This window comes from Balaenoptera musculus, chromosome 4 (genome assembly GCF_009873245.2).
Source record: "Balaenoptera musculus isolate JJ_BM4_2016_0621 chromosome 4, mBalMus1.pri.v3, whole genome shotgun sequence".
Lineage (NCBI taxonomy): Eukaryota > Metazoa > Chordata > Mammalia > Artiodactyla > Balaenopteridae > Balaenoptera > Balaenoptera musculus.
In genome coordinates, this window is record NC_045788.1 from 56,855,801 (window position 1) to 56,874,002 (window position 18,202).

Below are 18,202 nucleotides of genomic sequence, written 5' to 3' on the forward strand. Positions count from 1 at the left end.
CAGCAAAAAAAACAAAAAAAAACAAAAAAACAAAAAAAACAAAAAAAAAAAAAAAAAAAACAAAAAAAAAAAAAACAAAAAAACAAACAAAAAAAAAATGGGACTCCTAACAACTCATAAAGCCAAACTTCGGAACAGACTGTTGTAGCATCGTTAGGTTTTGCAGGGTTCTTCCTCCCTACTATATCATTGAAGCTGCTAGTCATTATTGGCAATCAATTTAAACCAAAAAGCTGCTGAATAACACATGTCATCCAAATTCTTTGCAGGCAGTACTTATTAGCATATTAGCATGTTTGCGATCATAAACAGAGAAAGTAGGTTATTTCCTTCTATTGGGTCCGTGCTGCATTTCTTGTTAACTATAATGGTGCTTCTGATTTTGTGATGATTTTCCTCTTTGTTATATACTTGTATTAAAGGATATTTTCATAATTCCAGCCAACATGGTGGTCCAGTAATTAACAAGCCGGTGATGAAATAGAAGGTGTCCCAAAAGTCTTAGAACAATTTTAAGCTTTAATATAGTGTGCTTGGATAACTCCAGAACACTGTCGCAGAAGTATAAATGCTAGACTGGCAAAACATCACTTGAAACTTTAATCGAATTTCTTCTAAACTCATTTACTTTTGTACATTTTAAACATTAAGCTTTTTTTTTTTATTTTTTATTTTTTTAAATTAATTAATTTATTTAATGGCATGTTGGGTCGTTTCTGTGTGAGGGCTTTCTCTAGTTGTGGCAAGCGGGGGCCACTCTTCATCGCGGTGCGCGGGCCTCTCACTGTCGCAGGCTCTCTTGTTGGGGACACAGGTTCGAGCCCTGGCTTGGGAAGGCCCGTGAGCCACAATTACTGAGCCTGCGCGTCTGGAGCCTGTGCTCCGCAACAAGAGAGGCCGCGATAATGAAAGGCCCGCGCACCGCGATGAAGAGTGGCCCCCACTTGCCACAACTAGAGAAAGCCCTCGCACAGAAACGAAGAGCCAACACAGCCATAAATAAATAAATACATAAATTTTAAAAAGTAAAAAGTAAAACAATAAACGCTTAACGTTTAAAATTTACAAAACTAAATGAGTTTAGAAGAAATTCGATTAAACTTTCAAATGATGTTTTGTAAGTTTGTGGCATTTATACTTCTACAAGTATCAAAGCTTAAAATTGCACTAAGACTTAAGGGGATACCTCCCCTCCTCTTTTTAAAATAGTCCTTTGCAAGGCTGGGCTGCTTACCTGCTTGATCACCTAAGTTTCTTTTTTCTAGATTTGGTAAAGGAATTATGAACAACAGTGTTAATTCACATGTAATAAATTGAAAGGAACTGGACCCTAATAGTAGGGACAGGAGAGTAAGTGATACGAAACAGCTTTTCTATCCTGTGTGTTAACCTACCTGGCTGTAGGTGTCTCACTTCAAGTTCTATTTAAGAGGAAACATAGAAACCTTAGCAACCCTTACCTCAGGCTTTAAAAGGCAGGGAGGTCCAGTAATCAGTCTTTTTGGAGATTGGTAACGATGTCACCTAAACTTGAAATATTAAAAAAAAAAAAAAAGTGTTCTCAACTATGTGAAATCTTTCTCCTCCTACCTTCTCAAATGTAATCCTAGGAATTTTGCCTGTAAACAAAGCATTTCTGGGCCAGAAGTACTTTCTCTCTTTATAGCAAGGCTTCACATTATACTGAGTGCTGCAGGTTCCATCATTTTTAAGGGACAGAGACATAAATGATAAATTATGGTATATAAAATACTACAATCTACCACCTCAAAAAATATTGTTTATGGAGTTTGGAGCTTGGAAATTCAAGTACTGATTGCAGTTTTATTTTGAAAAGAATGCTACAACTTATGTGGTTTTTCTGCCTCATGTTTATATTAAAAGAAAAGCTAATAAACTATTTTAATTAAAATATATGACTACTGTGTTTGTAACACTTCTCACTATTCACATAACATTACAACTCTGCCTAACTCAAATGTTTTCAATCAGCTCTGATAGTCGGGCCTTAAAGCATTTTCAAACTAACCATTCATAAGTTGTTTTGACCCCTGCCTTTAGTTAAGATGTAGACATTTATTTCTTCAGCTTACGCTCTTTTCAACCTGAAGATAATCTAGTACACTTAAAATCACTGGCTACAGTGCTCAGTGGCATAATGCATTAGATGGCATTTTTGAATTGTTTGTTATGGTGCCAAGATGGAAATGCACATTGAAAGATAAAAGTAGGTAAATACACAGAGAAAGGAATTACAGGAATACTGTAGAATCAGAACTTGTTGTTTGAGGGTTTCAAGCAATTGAACAGGAAAGAAAATGGAAGAACAGGAAGCAGTAGAATTGTGGTTGCTGTTAAGAGGGTGACTTTTAAACAAGCCACGTAATTTGACTTTAACATGCTATTTCACTTAACATTCAGTTGGAAATATACCAGATCTCTAAAGTTTCTTTTAGACCCTAGCCACTGCACTTGAGCAATATTCCATCAGTCCTGATAGTATTGCCGTAGTATTTCATCCACCTTAGTTACCTTCCTAAGGTCACATCTTTAACTTTGTTCTTGTTAAGTTGCTGATGAGGAGAAATGATCTGATTTAGTACAGAAGGGAAAAAAAAATCTATCACAAGTCACTGTTTATATCAATAGTTTGCACCGCGTAGTAATATGCCAGTTACTAAGCAGAAATGCTGACGTATCTCGAGTGGTCGAAGGTTTAAATTTATTTATTTATTTATTTTTGCTGTGTTGGGTCTTCGTTTCTGTGCGAGGGCTTTCTCTAGTTGCGGCGAGCGGGGGCCACTCTTCATCACGGTGCGCGGGCCTCTCACTATCACGGCCTCTCTTATTGCGGAGCACAGGCTCCAGACGCGCAGGCTCAGTAGTTGTGGCTCACGGGCTTAGTTGCTCCGCGGCACGTGGGATCTTCCCAGACCAGGGCTCGAACCCGTGTCCCCCTGCATTAGCAGGCAGATTCTCAACCACTGCGCCACCAGGGAAGCCCGGTCGAAGGTTTTTTAACAAAAAAAAAAATTGGGGGTAGGAACATTGGGCATGACTGTAGCTTCAAGAACAAGTTGGTAGAATAAGGGGAATCGCTAAAAATTGCTTTTCCCCTTCAGCTTTAATTCTAGAGGCAATACAGCCATTTTAATAAATGGGAAATTGAGGCAACTTAAGGTAAAAATTTAAACATCACAAAGTAGGTTCTCCAACAAATATGGGGCATGGAAACTAGTTATTAATAGGGTGGCAACTATGGCATTTTTTTCCAGATTTTTATACCTAGGAAGGGTTTGTTCCCTAAAGTAGTAAGACTATAAAAGAATATCTGACTACCTGAACTCAAATTTTATTTTTTCGCTTTTTAAAAAAAATGATTTTTCTCTATTGGAATACTGACATCTGTGCAATTTTAACTCTGGTATACCGTGAACTGAACTTTATTCTTTACAAGGAAAAGACAAAAGTTTGAAATGTATGTTTGAACCAAATTAAATTGCCATTTTTGTATGTTAAATTCATGTGGTTGACCCTAAGACAACTTCTTAGGGCCCAGTGTTTCTGGTTAAGAGAAATGTTTTCCACCCTGTATCAGATTCCATCATGACCCTATTCTTTCACATTTACTCCTAATGTACCCTGTATGCCCATTATTGAAATTCAACAGCACTAAATCCTAGTTTTACAACAGGTCAAATTTCATTTCTTAGTTTTCCCATTCTATAAAATATACCATTCCTTGATTTTTGAAAAATGCTGAAGCCAGTATTTACTGGAAAACAATTCACTCTGTATTCAGGTTATGCAATGTTTTTGGAAATGTTTACCTATAGCGTGTAGGTTAGCTAAAATCTTTCATCACCCAAGACTTCTCTCTAACCACATGTAAAATGACTACGACTGTTCCCTCACCCAGAAGCCGCATTCTTGAGTATAGAGCTATTTGGTAAAGCACTTGACAGCTGGTAGGGGCTCTCCCAGGGGTAAGTGCTAATTTCTATGCAGAATCTGTAGATTACACCCAGCATCTATCAAGTTAAGGATTAGATCACCTAAAATCTTAACTGTTAGCCACTCACCAGCCTGGCCAGCCTGACACCGTGCCAGCAAGAATACAAAAGATCTAGGAGCCCTTCAGAGACACCTGGTCCCTTGTACACAGGTGCAATCTGTTTGGCTTCTGAGGCAATTTCCACTAGTCCATTTTAAATGGGTTTGGCAGATGAGATAACATGTACTTCATGTGAAAGAAATGTTATGAATACCAGTTTATGGTTTAGGATCTCTAACATGCAGAAAGAACCAGGAAAGCGAAGTAGTATAGAAATTAAGAGAAATCCAGAGTCAAATGAAAAGAGGTTAATGTTCTCTAAAAAAAAAAAAAAAAAAAAAAAAGGAACAGGTTAGGTGATTACTTAACTGCTGTGAGGGCAGCTAAATAATTTGAATGTGATTAGAGAAAGTCAGTGACAGCCTCAGAACCTAAGGTCCTCAAGAATATGTCGATCTCTACTTCAAGACCTCAAATTACTCTGCTAGCTTTTTCTTACAACATCTATTCCTTCATCTTACCGTTCTCAATTCTACTGACCTTTACTTCTAGCTCCCCAGATGGTGGCCCTTTATCTCCTCACTGTGGGAACCGACTCTTCCAAACGCAGGGCATCAGTGTTTTGTCCACCTCCCACTGCCCTCTCTCAACAAGGTCATCTCAGCTTCACCCTTTGACTCTCTGCTCGTGTCCAATGTGGCAGTGCTTGATGTTGGTTACTACTGTGACCCATTTCTAAAACACTATCACCAGGTTCCAGGAAATACAGGATTTATATGGCTCACGGGCTAACTGGCCCCTTGTAATCCCCTTTAATCAACTACTTGAGCCCTCCTGTGTTCCCACAAAGTAGTTGTTCCCAATTTGCTGCACTCACTCCCCTGATCTGCCCACAACCCTAGATGTATCTCCTCAGGCTAGGCAGCAACCCCACCTTCCAAACTCCAAAACTCATTTCATCTGGCATTAGGAATAGATGCCTCACTTCTTAAGGTAACCCCTCTCATCTAAGGGAGAGGATTCCATCCCAACTCTTCAAATCAAATTTCTATATCCAACACCCCCACCACCAGGATGGTGGTGAGGATGGGGCAATTTGACCTTCCTCAGCCCTTGACATGTCCTAGTGTTTCTCAAGATGTGGTCTCCAGACCACCTGCCTCTCATGGGCTGAAAGTCCCCGTAAGAAATGAAGCTTCTCTAAATGCAATGTGGAATCCTAGAACAGATAAAGAACATCAGTGGAAAATCTGGTGAAATCCAAATGAAGTCTGGAGTTAACAGTAGTGCGTTAATGTTGACTTCTTAGTTTAACAAATGTGCTATGATAATATGTTAATATTAAGGCAAAATGGATATATCTTTGCAACTTTTCTGTAAACCTAAAATAATTCTAAAAGTTTACTAAAACAGAACAAAAAGACCTAATTCTTGGATCCCAAATTAATCTCAATTCCTGGAGCTGAAGCCTGGGAATCTACATTTCTAATAGGAACCCCAAATGATTCTTATGCAGACACAAATTTGAAAACTAGTCTTCCAATTCCCTTTCCATTCCATGCCCGAATGGCTGCTTCCTCCTTGTTTTACTTACCTTAACCTGATTTAATCTTTTAGATCCTCTCAACCCTAAAATATAAGTACTATCATTATCCCCCTTTCACAGATGAGAAAGTACTAAGATGCAGTACACAAATGAAGTACTAAGAGCTTAAGTAATTTGTTCAGGATCAACAGCCCATGAATGATGGAGCTGGGAGTTGGATCCCTAATCAGTCTAGCTCCCAAATCTATGCACAGAACCATTCTACTTCCTCTCATTCTGTTGCACGTAAGAGCTCTGTAACTAAATCACTAAAAGAAGCATTATTACCTATTTCTCCAACTTCCTAAGTCCAACAGTGCCCCCCTTTTCCACTGGGGGGAATGAACAATGAGAAAGCATTGGGAAGATGTGCCAACTAGAGACCTGTACGGGTAAGGCACAGTGGCTCTTGCACCAGGATCCAGCTCAACTGCTGTATTTTCTGTTCTCCCAAATGCCCTAACATGTACCAATCTAATAATGCTCATAGTACTCACTTGGATGCTAAATTAATTATCTCAGGTTTACTAAGCATCTGTCCAGATTGTCAGGGAAGTGCCAACTCTAAATCAATTTACAGTTGGCCCTCCGTATCCACGGGTTCTGCATCAGTGGATTCAACCAACCATGGACTGAAAATATTTAGGGAAAAAAATTTCAGAAAGTTACAGAAAGCAAAACTTGAATTTGCTGCACACCACCACCAACCATTTGCATTATATTTACAACTACTTACTTAGGATTTGTATTTGGTGTTATAAGTAATCTAGACATGACTTAAAGTATAAAGGAGGGTGCGGGGGAAGATGGGAGGATTGTGCGTAGGTTATATGTAAATACTGCACCGTTTTATATAAGGGACTTGAGCATCCATGGATTTTGGTATGGGGTGGCACGGGGGGGAGGGAGACTACTGGAACCAATTACCCACAAATACAGAGGGAGAACCATATATCCTCTTATCTTATCTGGGTTCCCTGACTTGTACTTAGACCTTAATACAAAGTTGTGGATCTAACTGCTGAATGATGAAGTTTGGGGAGTTTCTGACTGCAAACCAGACACACACAACAACAGCAGCACTTCTATCCAAATTGCTTCAGTACAGAGTATAGATGGAGGGTTGATAAAATAGAACACAATCTCAGGTAATGTCTCTGTTCTTATGTGTATTTTCCTTCATTTCTTCAAGTGAATCATGAAACAATCACAGGATCAGCAGGAGAAACCTATGAAGTATATTCAGGTAAAACATGTTTTCATTAGTTCTCCTTCTGGTGATTGGAATTTCTTTGATTTTATTATCAATAAAAACGTTGCCACTTATATTCAAAGTACATCCGAGAAATCTGATCATGAAGTTAGAATGCACATACCTCCTTCAGATACTCTTAGAAAACAGTGTCTCTCCATGAGAGCATGAGAAAAATACTTGTACAGCATCTTATTTGCTTTACCATTGCTTTAATGCACTTTAAAATTTATCTACATTAATTGGGAACAAAGAAACAAAAATAGACATTTCTTTGTTTTTCATAAATAACTACTCTCCATATTTGATAAAAATCTCAAAGCATTATTTTAACTTCCCACAAATATAATACATACAATTTTTTTTTTTCTGAAATAATAAGGTCAGCAAATTAAGTATCTTGACACTAATATAACCACATACAACTGCTATTCTACTGACTTCCAGGAACAAAACAAAAACAGAAAACTTCTTATCAAGATGCTCTGGGTTTCCTTTTGCTAGTGTTAGGGATCTGGAATTATAATCACCTGCCAGTAATAATTTTATAGATTCTAGTTGTTTGTCTACAAATAAAATATCGCTGGCTCTGCTTTGTGAGTTCTGGATTTGACATGACACTGACAAAATACCGCATGGGACAGGCACTATACACACATGGAAATCAGAAAAAGTACTGAATGCCCTGGACTCGAACTACTGACTCAGTATGTGCCTCACTTGGCTCAGTAATAAATTCACCTGCACCAAACCCGTATCAAAAGTCACTAAATCTCTCATATATATAATATATATTATTTATATACACACCCACAACACATACACACTATACATACAGTTTGTAACAACAGGAAGTAATATTGTCTTCAAATGATGTACCACAGACTGAAATAAATCCTGTAATTGTCATCAAGCTGCTAGAAGCTTTTGAGAGTTCTGAGCCAGGTTACTTAGTTACTTTCATCCTGCCTACCCTTCATTCACCCTGCTTTAATGTCTTGGTAGCTTTCTCTTTCAAAACCACCCTCCTCAACCCAGGCGTATTTCTTTCCCAGGATCACTTGATCGGACTTTGGAGGCAAGAAAGGGCATGCAGGGGGAGCAGGAAATCCTCAGCCACTGTACCTCACACCTGCCTAGGTTTGTGATGTTCTCTGTCCTGTTGGCCACATTCGGTGTTAGAAAGCAGTTATTCAAAGCTTTGTCCCTCCTAACCCACCTTGGTCTTTCTGTAGAGCACAAAAGTGAAAGAAGCCTCTTTAGCAGGGGTAGCAGTTCATTAAAATATACAACTACATTTCCTAGCTCTGGGGTTCCCATTCTGTACTTGAGACTGCAGGTCACGGATGCTGTTATTAAGGTGCGGTGTGGGATCCATGAGGTTTTCTCCTGGCAGCCGGTGTCGGGATTGGTGCAGCCCTAGCCCAGGAGGAAACGGCCTAATGAATACCAACTTGGAAACAGTGGTGTCAGCACGTTATTTAAGCTTGTACATTGCTCACAATTACACACAACACACACACAGGCTTATCACTGGAAACGACTACGAGAAAACATGACAAAGGTTTGCAAGGATAAACCAATAAGGCACCAAGAATACTTATTTTCAGCCAATTTAGACAACTTCAAAGTGTGAGGTTAATAATATAAATTAAAATGACTTCCTAAGTCTTATCAACTGATTTACTGAGAGGTTACATATTAGTTCCTTCTAAATCTTTACCCCCTAATCTGTGATGGGAGACGTTGCTTACAATTGAACCACGAAAGGGACAGCCCAAAAGCTGTACATGTGAAACTAAACTGGGCCTTAAATCCTCACTAAGATCACAGAGCTGGCTGTGAAGAAGCTGCTAAACCACCCCACAACCTTCCATTTTATAATTGTTTTCACGAGTGTGGATTGTTTGCCTAATAAAAATAAAAATCCGAAGAAAACAGCATATGAGATGGAAATAGGGGGCGACCATAAATAGATGGGCTTCTCTGCCCTGGGTAGCGGGAGGGGTGGCTGAGGTAAGACTTGAGGGAAGCAGGTGGGCTTCATCTTTGAGGGAAGGGAGGGGGAGAGCAGCGGTGAGAACAGAGGCTGAAAACAGAGGCAGCTCTGAGAGTTGGCCTGGACCTAGACCTCCAAATGCATTACCTGTATTGCCTCTCCTTGGCTTAGTATCCTTTGTCTTAACTGTCTTTTTTTTTTTTTTTTTAAAGTAAATTGGTTGTTCTTTTTAGGTTTGGTATGTTGCCAAAATGAAAAATAGTTGTTTTAACAGGAAGAATTAAATCACTTCAACCACATCATCCCACAACTTTTAGATACATTCTGCATCATCTTTACACTCCTCCACAAAAAAAAAAAAAAAAAAAAGGAAGAGGAAAAACCCAAATTAGGCACAACGACCTAAGGCAGCAGAATAATCTATGTACTTTCTGGGAAGACATGTTAACTGAGGGAAGAGGTCAAGGTGATCAGAAAAGTTCCTCATTTGAAAAACAAGAGAGGAACTGGCCCTCAGGCAGGGGATCTATTTCAAGGTTCTAAGAAGCTTCTGAACAAGTAGAGGAATTAGATGTGCAAAAAGTTCTGTAGCTCTGTGTACAAGGTTTTGTCGAATATACTGAAATTTTGATTCAGAGGATGAGTGTGTAAGAGCAGTGCATTTTTATAAACGTGAATAGCTTTTGAAAGTCCATGAAAACTATAACACCAGGCTTCTTTCCACCAGCAAAGTGCTTAAATACACTATGGAAACTATACACTTGTTTACTTAATATCCATAATGTAAACTGACCTGGGCTTAAATCTGACTTTTCCAACTTTGGTATAAATGAAGCGCAAATCCCTACACTTGTTGTTTTTCTAGGGAGACATCCTCAAATTTTAATTGTTTTTGCCATTTTAGCTTCTTAAATTTAGTCGCCACTCAGTCCTGGTCACTGGTATTCTGCTGGCCAATGCACTGTCACCCCCTTCCCCAGTAATGGCCTCACACTCTTCTTGAATGAATGGTTAAATAGATTAGGAAAGCAAACAGAATTTTTAACAGTAAAGTATGTATGCGTGGTGTGTGTACGTGTGTATTCATCAATACATAGGCTTTCATATATAAATGAGGGAATGGTTCAACAGATTAGAAAAGCAAACAGAATTCTCTAACAGTAAAGTGTGTGCTCATCACTATATAGGCTTTCTCAGAAGAGGAGGAAGAGAAAAATATATTGAGGTGAGGGGGGGGGGGAACAGCTTTCCTTTTGCTACACTGATCCATGTTTTAAAAGCTTATGCAGGGGTGTTATGGGTCTCATTTGTTTTCAGAGGCCGCAGAGAGCAGTGTCTCGACGCTTTTGGAATATCTGGCTGTAATCTAGTCCAAAATCCAGGGACACTTATTTTCCCCCATCGCTGCCAGTGTTTGTTCACAGGTAGCCAGCCTCCCTCCCCCCGGGTCAAGCACCTCCTTCAAGGGTGGGTGTGGTTTCTAATCACAGCTCTCCAGGAGAGGAGGAATAAGAAAGGCAAAAAGACTGTTTAACATGATAAAGGAGGTGGGTTGGGGGTGGAGCAGATAAGAGCGGTGTTGGAAATTTACTTAATTACAGGAGGTATATCCATTTTAGTCCTTAAATGTAAAAAGGAGCCCTCTTCAGCACTATCGCTAAGTCCTTCCAGAAGAAGGAAGTGGGTTTATTTTTACCAAAATTTTAACACAAGTTTAAAAAAGTGGGATCACCGAAGCCTATTAAGAACCACCCACTCCTCCGGCACAAAGCTGCCATCTTAACAGTCTAGAATTCAAGTTCAACCAATCACCATCCCTTAGGTTCGCACTCTTCCAAATATTTATTCCGGACACTGCAATGCTACCTCTAACTTATTCAAGCAAAGCTGGCACTGTTAAGAATGAGAATGATTACAAGTACTACAGAGAAGAAACCGAAGCTTGCTAAACGAAGCTAGGAGGGACACATTAGAATCTCTAAACATTGCCTAACCTTGTCACTTTCCGGAGGCCCTAACCACATTATGCTCCCCTGCTCCTTGGTGTGACTTAGGGTGTCCCCTAACTTAGGAACTATAAACAGGGACAAGCAGCTCACCTTAAAGCATCTTGGACACTTTAAGCAGTGGAAGGAGAAACAACCTGGAAAAGCACACGGAACAACTTCCCAGTCACAGCAACTTTCACTGTTCACATTATGTTTAAAGACACAAGTATAGGAAATATATTTTCCCAATTTAGACCACACAGTTCAAAGACACCTGAACCAAGTGGAACTTCATTATAATGCCAACTTTAGGATTGTAAAGCCCCCAAAGCAAAGGTAAATTTTGTTGCCAAAATGCAACAAAGTTAAAAATTAAGAAAACTACATATAAATTAAAAACAGGGTTCCTCTTGAAAAGGCAGTAAGATAGAACAGACGTGAGCTGAGCCCCTTTGAGAAGTCCTGGGACAGGTACTCGCCTTGAAACGGTCCCTTTCCCCTCTCTCCAAGTTGCCCCGGGAGGGGGCATCAGCACCAAGAAGGTAAACGGAAGTGACCTTGGCAAAGCTACCAAACAAAACAACCTCCCTCCCTCAACTCCCGGCCCCGGTCCCGGTCCCTCGGCCTCGGCCTCCTCCTACACGTGCGACAAGGACACCTGCTTGTGGTAGGCGGCGGCGGCGGCGGCGGCGGCGGGGCCCGGCGGCGCGGTCCTGCCCGTGAGCGCTGCGCTCGCCTCGGCGTAGTCCCCGGCGGCCGTGGCGCCGCCGCTCTTGTGGCCCCGCCGCGGGCGGCAGCAGCAGCGGCTGGTGAAGCGCCGCCACGACTCCACAGTCTTGCCGGACCAAATCCAAACGCCCGACGTGATGCCCACCACAAGGCACATGAAGTACTTGAGCATGAGCACCCAGTACTCGGGCTTGGCGCGCGGCTGGCCGGAGTCCGGGCCGGGGCACGCGCAGGTGAGCGCAGCCTCCCAGCTCTCGCGATAGTGCTGTTCGTACAGGTAGCAGGCCACCACGATGCTGGCTGGCACAGTGTAGAGCAGCGTGAAGATGCCGATGCGGATCATGAGCTTCTCCAGCTTGTCCGTCTTGGTGCCGCCCTGCTTGATGACGCTGCGGATGCGGAAGAGCGACACGAAGCCCGCCAGGAGGAAGAGCGTGCCCACCAGCAGGTAGAGCACCAGCGGGCCCAGCACGAAGCCGCGCAGCGAGTTCAGGTTCTGGTTCCCCACGTAGCAGATGCCGGCCACCGGGTCCCCGTCCACGGAGCTCAGTGCCAGCGCAGTGATGGACTTGACACTGGGGATGAGCCACGCGGCCAGGTGGAAGTACTGCGCATAGCCCGCAATGGCCTCGTTGCCCCACTTCATGCCAGCCGCCAAGAACCAGGTGAGCGACAGGATGACCCACCAGATGGAGCTGGCCATGCCAAAGAAGTAGACCAGCAGGAAGACGACAGTGCACAGCGCAGGGCCCGTTGTCTCGTAGTGTATGTGGCTGTGCTCGCGGCTGCAGGCGACGCTGGCATGGCCCACGACCAGGCGCAGCAGGAAGCCCAGAGACACGCACAGGTAGCAGGCTGACAGGAAGATGATGGGGCGCTCAGGGTAGCGGAAGCGTTCCATGTCTATTAAGAAGGTGGCCACCGTGGTGGAGGTGGACATGAAGCACAGTACAGACCACAGGCCGATCCAGAAGGTGGCGAACGTGCGCTCGTCGGGGCTGAAGGACGGCTGGTAGCAGGGCACCGCGCAGTTGGGTACCTGGCCCGTCCTCACCTTGTTGTAAAGCGGGTGCGACTCCTTGAGAATGGGCACGAAGGGCTCGCGGCACTTGCACACCGACGGGCCCCCGGCGGCGCAGTCGCTCCCCGAGGCCGGCGACCCCGGCAGGCCTGAGAGGGTGGGCTTGGCCGGGAAGGGCCTGGGGGGCGCCGTGGTGGCCTCGCTGCGGTTGTAATCCATGCACAGGACCTCGGCGTCGCGGCCCAGCACCGGGAGGCGGTCGCAGCTCATGCGTTCCGGCCAGGCAAAGCCATACTGGCGCATGAGCGGCGAGCAGCCGGCCTTGGCGCGCTCGCACACCGAGCGGCAGGGCGGCAGCGGCTTGTGGTAGTCGGGCAGGCAGATGGGCGTGTACATGGAGCACAGGAAGAAACGCAGGTCCGGCGAGCAGTGGATCTCCACCAGCGGCCAGAACTGGTGCACCTCCAGACCCGCCTCGTCCTGCGTGTCGTGGTTGAACTGGTTGGGCATGTGCGTCAGGTTGTAGCCGATGCCGCGGCACATGGGCACTGTGATTTCCTGGCACACCGGGGCCTTGGAGGCGGCCGCCGCCCGGCCCGCCAGCTGCGCTAGGAGCAGCAGCAGCAGCAGCGAAGGCGGCGCGGACGGGTCAGGCCGAGCCATAGCCCCCTCCCTCCCCTCGTCTCCCGCAGCCCGCGCGGGGCCAGCTCAGGCAGGGGAAACCGGGATCCGGGCTTCTCTCTCCGCCGACTTGTGTGGCGCCGGGACTGGCAACCTGTTGGTTTCTTTTTCTTCTAAAGAAATCCGTCCAAAGATAAACTGTTTCGGGAGGGCACTGCCTCCGCAGGGAGCGCTCAGCTCTTCGCTGGATAGGGCTGGGGAGGGACGGTTAGGGCTCTGATTCCAAGGAAAGGACTCTTTAAAAAAGAAGGTGGGGGAGAAGAATTGCAACCACTCCCAATTAGAGGGGCGTCAACGGCACAATCCCCGCAAGCGGTCTCCAAAACTCTAAGTTAACCTCTCTCCCTCCCCTCCCCTCCACCTCCAGGAACCAAACTACAGACTCCCCGCCCCTCACCCCGCCTCCCTTCTCGCAGGGCCTGCCAGCCTGCACCCCAAGGTCAGAGCGCTCAGCGCCCCGGAAAAGGGCAGAGGACCGGGAAAAGAACGGAGAGAAGGGGAAGGCGCGGGCTCTCACCTCTGAGGATCCTGAGAGAAGCAGATAGTCCGTAGGCAGCCTGGGCCCTCCGTCTCTGGGACACTTCGCTCAGAAACGCGACTCAGAGACAGGCTGGCATCGGGAAAGTTTGGCGATAGGCTGGGTACCCGAGGAGGCAGCACATGGCAGCAGGTGGGGGCGTCTCAGAGAGGGGGTCGCCCCCTGAACGAGGTCGCCGCAGACCGGTCATTCGCCCTCACCTCCTCCGGGGCCCCCCGGATGATCCGGGCGGGGCAGGACGGGGGGCAGGCCGTGCGTTCCACCAGGGTCCGGGAGCCGGACGAAGGGCGAGCGCGCCTGGCAGCACCTGGGCAAGAGGAAGGCGGTGTGCGGCGACCGGGGGATCCCGCCGCCTCACAGCACGGCGAGCAGCCAGCGCTGGCCCCGCCGGGACTGCATGGTGCGCGCCCGCCGCCGCGTCCCGCCCGCCGCTCTTCTCCTCCCCTGCAGGGGGATCCGCGCTCCAGCGGACTCCTGGGGGCGGTGGCGGTTCTCCCGGGACGCGCCGGGCTCCGCTCCTCCCCCGCGCTCTAGCACCCTTTGGCCCACCTCCGGCGGGTATTGAACTGCGCGCGGCGGCGGCGGCGGCGGCGGCGCTGGCCGCAGTGGAGTCACGGCCTCGGGACTGACTGGCCTCTCCCGCCCAGCCTGGGTCACCTGCTTCTAAGGCCCGCCGGGAGGCTCCGCCCCGGCCCCGCCCCTTCGCGCTGGGGCTCGGTTGGTGGGCCGCCCCGCCACGCTCTCCGCGCGTCCCCGCCCACTGCCCCGCGGGCTCAGCCTCTCCCCAGGCGCCCTCCGGCCCGCCTGGAGCTGGCAGCCGAGGAGCGTGGGCCAATCGCCGGCCGGGAAGCTATGGGGGGCGGGGCGAATGCTAATCACGCCTTCTTGAGACCCGGAGCGGGAAAGCCCTAGCTAGAAGTCCCTCCTGAGTTCTCTGCTGGCGTCCACTGGTGCGGGGCTCACTTTCCCGTAATGTTCTAGCTTATGAACCCTAGCTTCCAGGGCACCTACCAGGTCTCCTATCTGCAGCTAAGCATCCTTAGAGTCCAGCGCTTGTTTAAAAGAACTGCTCAAAGAATCATTCTTAACCGTGGCACCTGTCTCCTCTCTGCGCTGCCCTCACCAGGTGAGCTCAAATTGAGAGAAGTACAAATGCTTACTGAGCCCCTACTGTGTGTCAGACGGCGCGTTAATCGTTCTCATCTTAATACAGGATGTCTCAGATCCTTACAACAATTCTTATAGGTGAAGAAACAGAGTTTAGAAGCATACCAAGGGAACCGAGCTAATGATAGTTCCCCCAAGAAAGCCACAACCTAGATAATCTTGTTCAGCGCGGTATTCCGACCGCCTAGCACAGAGTAGGCTCTCAAATGGCAAACCCGGGATTCGAACCGAGATAGTTGGGACGCGACAGCCACAGTTTTTACCACCTCCTCCCCCCTCCCCCCATATGCGACCGGTTATCTCCCAGGCTTTAACCTTTACTTTTGCATTTCGTAACAAAATCTTACTGTTGCGACAAGAAAGTGATTTTCTTTCTGTCTTTGGAAGACTCCAGACATGTTAGTCCTTTATCAGTTTATCGGGTTAAAAATCCAGGCAGTTCGAAGTCGCCCGCAGAGAAAAGCAACACTGGCTCCGGGCTCTGTGATGGGCAGGGGCCGGCCCCCCCCCACCCCGGGGGCTACCCGCTGCTTAGCTGCGCACCCGCGCGCCGCCGGGGATCCGGGGCGCACGGAGCTGCGGGAGCCCGCGCGAAGACCTGCTGGGCGCCTCGACCACTGGGACGCACTGTGGCGCTCTCCAGATGGGTTATTATGCTGCAAGTTTTAAATGTCCTAAAAATGCCTCTTTTCTACATGTTCTAATTAGGTTGGAAGACTGAGGTGTTTAACATTCTTGAAATTCATTCACACGCTTACAAAGAGGGTTTGAATTGTTTCCCGCTCCCCCCACCCCTTCCTTCTACTGGAAGAAGGCGGGAAAAAGGCAGGAGGGCCTGAGTTCTTGAGGGACTCAGGACTGCACTTTAGGGCTGAGTCGTTCTTGTGTCCTGGATCCCACTTCCACAGACTGGGAGACAAAATTGCAGAATAGCCCTCTTCCTCCTGCTTATCAACAAGACTTTGTGAGAAATAATGAGGAATACGTGTATTAATCCCAGCCTCAAAGTTAAAAGAAATAAATATAAATCTCTTCACAAACATTAAAACCGTTAATAAATATGTTTAAAATGTACTTTACCTCTTTCATTCCCTGGGATTCTACAGGTGCTTATATTTTTTTGGTTTTTTTGGAACTACTTGGCACTCAGTGTCGGCAAACATCCCAGGGTTGAAAGTAGTGGGAGTTGAAAAGCTATGGAATAGCAATCAAAAAGAAAGGGAAACCCTCAGTGGAAAGTATGCACAGATTGTGAACATGCCAAGAGAGGCTGCCTCATTCTGTGGCCTGTATGCAACATGTGTATTATTGGGGATGGACAAGTGTTGGCTAATAATAAAAATTATTTGAAGTTGGAGAATGTTAATCACTCATGCTGGAATTTAACCAGAATACATGTGTTATTTCACTTGGTTCTGACTCAAAGGATGTTATCTCCTAGTCTGTAAACCTCTCCCTTCTTAATCAACAGGGAGATGTTATTTTTGCTTGGAGATCTCTAATAATAGTAGTAATAATAGCGGGAAAACTTGGCCAAAAGAAACGTATTTTGCATTGTATAGCTTTTTGTATCATTTGAATTTTTGCTTTTCTGCATATAGTATTTCACTTTAAAGGCAGTTTAAAATATGCTGTTTAACATGTATTAGGCAGGGTGCTACATAATTCATTTCAGTTAGCTCATTTGATCCTCACAACAATCAGATGGGACTGGCATCATAATGGCTTCCTTGAAGTTACATATTTAGTCCATGGAAAGGACAGAAATCACAATTTTCTTCTGAGTCATAGTTATTGTTTAACAAACTGGAAAACACTGAATTATTTTTAAAGATGCAATTTTTAAGCAACTAGAACATTGCCAGGCATTCTTAGCTATTAATTCACTCATCTATCCTTCCATCTAGCCATCCATCCATCCATCCATCCATCCATCCAAAAACACCAAATGTCTGACTTGAAGACACTACTGTTATATTAAACGTGTTGCTACAAAGTGGAATTCATGAGGTTCAACTTAAATTATTGTCCAAGGTGTACTTATTAATTGATGATAATACGGAGGATCGTGCCAAACATTCCATCTAGTAAGACTGTGACATTTTGAAAGTTTTGAAGTATTGGTTTTGGATTTTGTAATCAGAGAATAGTTATTGCATTTCTAATCTTACTATACTTGTATTGATTATACATATTGAGACACTTGAGAGTTCAATGCTATAGGAATGACTGGACAGGTAGCCTCTGTATACTCTTCAGTATCTTGATAATCAAGCCTGGAACAGTGTGCTGCCCATAGATGCCTTTGGTAAATATTTGTGAAATAAATGGATGAATAAATGGCAACTGAGATTAACTTTTTAAACTTTAGCAAGTGGCATTGAATCCTTGGATAAAGCTTACCTTATGAGCTATATATATCTCTGAGGTTGACCCTACCCTGTTAAATGCAGCATGAGTCCAAACCTTGGCTCTTCCTTTACTAGCTGCCACTTTGGACAAGTCACACAACAGCTCCAGGTCCTCTTTCCTCATCTGTAAAGTGGAGTTACCCCTCATAGAGTTGTAGTGAGGGGTAAATGAATTTATATGGTGAAGAGCTTAAAACCATGTCTAGCACCTCGTAACTCTATGTAAGTCTGTTATTAGTTTCTACTGGGTTCATGCTATTTTTCTGTTTTCTCACTCTGTTTTCTTTTGTGTATCACTTTAATAATGGGAAAAAAGTTACATTTTTTAGATGTACAGGCATACCTCAGAGATATTGTGGGTTTGCTTCCAGACCACTGCAATAAAGGAAATATCACAATAAAGTGAGTCACATGGATTTTTTGGTTTTCCAGTAATGTCTATAAAACTTATGTTTACACTATTCTTCAGTCTATTAAGTGTGCAAGAGCATTCTGTCTTTAAAAAAAGTACATATTTTAATTTAAAAATACTTTATTTCTAAAAAATGCTAACCATCATCTGACAACTCAGGGTTGTCACAAACCTTCAATTTGTGAAAAAGCAAAGTCTGCAAAGCGCAATCAAATGAGGTATGCCTGTACTTTATGTCTGAGCACACTCCCAGCTGTCACCAGCTATCTCTAGCATTTAGATATTAGCTAGATTTTATGCCAAAGCAGGGATCATTTCACTTGCCCTGGATCAAAGTGCGTACACCTGACATCAGCAACCAGCCC

General features: G+C 45.0%; 1 protein-coding gene across 1 annotated transcript; it reads right to left on the reverse strand.

Annotated features, from left to right (window-relative positions):
• Positions 1–9,077: 9,077 nt before the first annotated feature.
• On the reverse strand, positions 9,078–14,509 carry FZD5 (frizzled class receptor 5). The gene is made up of 2 exons (XM_036850942.1): positions 13,827–14,509; positions 9,078–13,545 (listed from the first exon to the last, which is right to left on the reverse strand). The coding sequence occupies exon 2, from the start codon at positions 13,289–13,291 to the stop codon at positions 11,516–11,518; it is 1,776 nt and encodes a 591-aa protein (XP_036706837.1). The 5' UTR covers positions 13,292–13,545; positions 13,827–14,509; the 3' UTR covers positions 9,078–11,515.
• Positions 14,510–18,202: the final 3,693 nt, after the last annotated feature.

Excerpts from the sequence above, each read along its gene's own strand:
- FZD5 (XM_036850942.1), bottom strand. The coding sequence starts at position 13,291 with ATGGCTCGGCCTGACCCGTCCGCGCCGCCTTCGCTGCTGCTGCTGCTG.